The sequence below is a fragment of the Austrofundulus limnaeus genome, unplaced genomic scaffold, assembly GCF_001266775.1.
Source record: "Austrofundulus limnaeus strain Quisiro unplaced genomic scaffold, Austrofundulus_limnaeus-1.0 Scaffold51, whole genome shotgun sequence".
In the NCBI taxonomy this organism is placed as follows: domain Eukaryota; kingdom Metazoa; phylum Chordata; class Actinopteri; order Cyprinodontiformes; family Rivulidae; genus Austrofundulus; species Austrofundulus limnaeus.
The window spans coordinates 1,327,013-1,331,209 of record NW_013952453.1 but is presented as its reverse complement, the minus strand read 5'-3'; the positions used below and the strand labels follow the sequence as shown (position 1 = coordinate 1,331,209).

The window sequence follows — 4,197 nt, the reverse complement described above, 5'->3', positions numbered from 1 at the left end:
AGAGAAATATATATATATATATATATATATATATTTGTTTCCAGGAAGTTGACACAGCATTAAAAAAGTGTTTTGGTGTTAGAAATGCAAAATTATGATAAATTCTGTTATGAAAGGAAAAGAACAAACACTTTGTAAGGTTGACTTGTCTGGAAAAAAAACATATTATGGATATAAGCAGAAGAGGAATAAAGCAGGACCAGGGATAAATGTAGCCCTATGTAATTTAATAAAAGTGATTCCCATTTAAAGGGAAAAAAATCAACAAATTCTATTTTGAGAAGTCCATATGGACACAACGATATGAGGTAGGGTTAAATGTAAGCTGAACAGACATCAAACAGACCCTGGAGATGTTTTCACCTTAACGCAAGGCTCTCAGTGACAATTCATCTTCCTCTCATGCTATTACTCCGCAGCAGGCAACAAACCACAAGCTGATAAATGATATTTTCATATCACATCGGCCTGATCCATTTCCTCTCCATGGACACAATGCATGAGTCCACATACTTATTATTTAGATTTTTTTTCTTGATGTGCCTTTGTTTATTGCATTCTATCAGAAAACAAAACCTAAAACACTTTTTGTAAAAGCTGAAAAAGATCAATCATGTAAGCTGCAGAATTATAAAGATTTATTGTGAAATTAAAAGTTGTTTGTATCTTATAATTTTTCACAATGTTATATTTGTCTGCTGGCAGCACTTTTTTCTTCCAAACAGTGATGGTGTTCTTCATGTAAAACAACCCTACAGGACACCATTGGTTCTATTGGTTTGATTTAAAATGTATACATACAGTTCAATATTACTAATATCAAATATTAGTGTTCTATTGATGATTAAAAGTCATAAAAATGATATTGAAGCACTTAAAACACACACAACAGTTATGACTGGTCACATAGTGGGTCGGGTGGATCACGTATCACCAGCAGGCAGAAATAGGTTTTAATTTAGGCTTTAGATATTTTAGAATTTAGATTTAGGATAATACACCAAAGTCAGAACAAATTAATTTCTAGTAGTTGATGTTATTTCTCCCTAGCGTGCTAGAAATGCATCAAATTAAATCTTAACAATGTGAACGAAAAGTCACGGGCTTGCCTATTCAAAATTACATTATGATGAAAAAGTAGGTGAAGGATCCATATCCAGGACAAGGACAGACACATGTAATAGATACAAGAATAACTTTTAATATTCCACAACAAAACCAAGGACATCCCAATCACAGCGTTAATAAACTGATCTAAAGGGATGACTAGACGGGGACGAAAATCACAACAATGATAAATAACAAAGTAAACCAGGCTGAATACATTGAGGAAATCTAAAGGTGAATGAGCAACAACTGAGTGTTAGATAGCAAACTGATACAAAAGTGACGGGAATATGCAGAATACAGAATAATGGAAACGGCCAAACACATTAAAAATGTTTTATTACAAAATTGCATTAACTGAATAAATGGTCATACACATATAGGATAGGCTGACAAACAGTGAAAATAAATTAAATTTACTCTTTGTGACGTCCTAATCCAGGTAGAAAAAAATCAAAAAGAAAAAAAAAATTAGCAGGTCCTCTGGATGGGTTCTTCTTTAGTGAAACGTTTCGTCTCTCCTCCAAGAGACTTCTTCAGTCTGATGAGTTTCAGGTGAACTCAGCCTTATAAGCACTGCCTCCACATGGACAAATAGGTTAGTCACATGCAAAAGAGGGCCATCGCCTAACAATAGGCTTGATTAGCTCTATTGTTCATAGAGGGTCATGTGCCCCATCACCTAACTTATTGGTTTGGATGCTGTGGTTCTTAGGTGTCGTGTCATGTGTATGTAGTGAATGCAGGCGGGGCTCAAAGTCCCCTTGTTTTTGTCTCCCTTTCCCTCTGACAGTTTTTCTTCACAAAGATGGCTTCCTTTACTCTTCTCTCAAACCAACATTCCTCTCTATCAAGGACTGAAGAATCAGACAGAAAGTCTGTCTGAGTCTAAGAATCTATCAGACTGAGGAAGTCTCTTGGATGAGAGACGAAACATTTCACTAAAGGAGAACCCATCCAGAAGACCTACTTATTTTTTTTCTTTTTGAATACTCCTTGTGAATCTCACCATGGTGCATAAAGAAGACCTGAGTGAAACTGTTCTTCCTAAGTATTGTCCGTATAGATTAAAATAAAAATCCCATTTTTATTTTATTTTGCAATGGACTATTGACTGTGTTCAACTTTTGTGTTAAACTTTGTGTGATTGAAAAACTTCTGATGACACCACTACACTCATGGTTTAGGTTTATGTATAATGGCTATTATTATCTATATTATTATAGTTCTAGCATTTTTTGATTAAAAAAATACTGCTGTTGTGATTGCCTTTTTGTTTTTTGTCTACCTATTAAATTTAACACAGTTACTTTTCTTTGTTTTTTCCTATCTCAGAAAAATAATTGGTCTTTCATTTATTCTCTATCTGAAAACTGGCAAGTTATTTTGTATATTTTCTTCAAAACCCTGATTTTTATCATAGTTAAAGTAAAAAAAAACATTATATATATATATATATACACACACACACACACACACACACACAATGTATATGTATGAATGTATGTATGTATGTATGTATGTATGTATGTGTGTGTGTAATTACAATATGTTTTATAAATATCTTGTTTTAAGATGACTTTATTTGCCATTCTGCACATATAGCCTGTTCTGGGACTGAGCAACTGACTTTAAGCCTTAAGGGCTACAGTCTTACCTTTAGAAATAAAAATGGCTTCTCAGTGCTGATGCTGCAACACAGCCACACAACAGGCTTAGTCATACCCACAGCTCAAGGAGGCTGTTTAGGATAATATGGCTTACTTTGTAATTATAAAATGCTGTGGTGTTATTTCAAGGTAAATGACACGCTTCTTTGATGCACTGCAAAAAAAAGTCTTTGAGAAATGTAGAAGCATCAAGAATTATTGCACGTGTTCCCACAAAAAATATTTAAAATTCTTGCCATGTTGTGCATTTGCTACAGTACAAGTGTGTTTATTGGTGCAGACATACACATGAGCAAACAATTACAATATATTATAATGTGGTGGTAAAGTAAGTTGTGTGTTTGTTCTTAAGAAAAAAAAATTAAACTGAAACATTCAGACTTACGTTCATTAATGTGTAAATAATGCCACATTGTTTTTTATGATTGCAATGAATCACTGTGTTTACTACTACATTTTCTCTTAAGATTAGCAGGAATTATTTTAGGAGAAATCAGGCAGAGGGTAAATTGTTCTCCCCCTTTTGACATTGTTAGGATTCTGATTTCACACTTTTTTCACCTCTTAAATATTGCTGAACATAATGTTTGTCAACATCCAATTCCACCTGTCAAATTTGATATCATGTTAGCCAAACAACACAAGTTTACCATTTTGCATATTTTTTTTTATTTCAGTTCCCATTTATAAGCTCCAATATTTTACAAAACAGTTTTTGAACTTGATTTATTATTTGGTCTCAATGTGATTACCTTATTGTTTAATTGTTCATACATAAATAACTGAGAAGAAACACTTTCTGGATGATTTAAAAATAAATCAACAAAGAGAAATATATATATATATATATATATTAAAAGGTTTACCCCTTTTTCTGTAAATGTGCCTACTTTTTAATCAGCTTAGTATGCTTGGGCATGACCAGCGCCCAGTGCTGGAAAAACAAAAAGCTAAATTCTGCCTAATTAATCAGCTGACTAATCAACTGGTCGATTTTTACTTTACACGTACACACTGAAAATGCACATCAGACTCACAACAAGAACATGATGCAGACTCTTAAATAAAACATTTAAAAAAAGATTTGACCTCTTACCTTTGACATCCCATAAAGTGAAGTGACGACTGCTGGCGGCATCTGGAGCTAAAGTGAAGAGGAATCGATGCCCGGACTGTGGTTCATCTTTATCCACCACACTGATGGTGTGAATAAGCTAAGAACAGAGTAACGTACCAGGAAAGAAAGAAAGGGGAACACAAAAGAAAGGTTAGATTTCTGCTCAACAGGAATAAGAAAATGAATTTAAATTACTTTGCATTTCAAATGCCTTTTTCACCACAGGAGGAGAAAGGTGGAGCAAGATGCAACAGTCTGAAAAGACTTAGTTCAAAGGGGTGACACTCTCAAAGAGATTAATAT

The 4,197-nt window shown here is 33.7% G+C and overlaps 1 protein-coding gene across 2 annotated transcripts in view; it reads right to left on the bottom strand.

Annotated features, from left to right (window-relative positions):
* cdh22 (cadherin 22) overlaps positions 1-4,197 on the bottom strand; it is a gene marked incomplete at its 5' end in the record, with an annotated part of 60,851 nt that overhangs the window by 10,246 nt on the left and 46,408 nt on the right. For both annotated transcript variants that reach the window (XM_014008610.1, XM_014008611.1), the window contains 1 exon segment: positions 3,874-3,991. In XM_014008610.1, the coding sequence (XP_013864064.1) occupies positions 3,874-3,991 (118 nt within the window).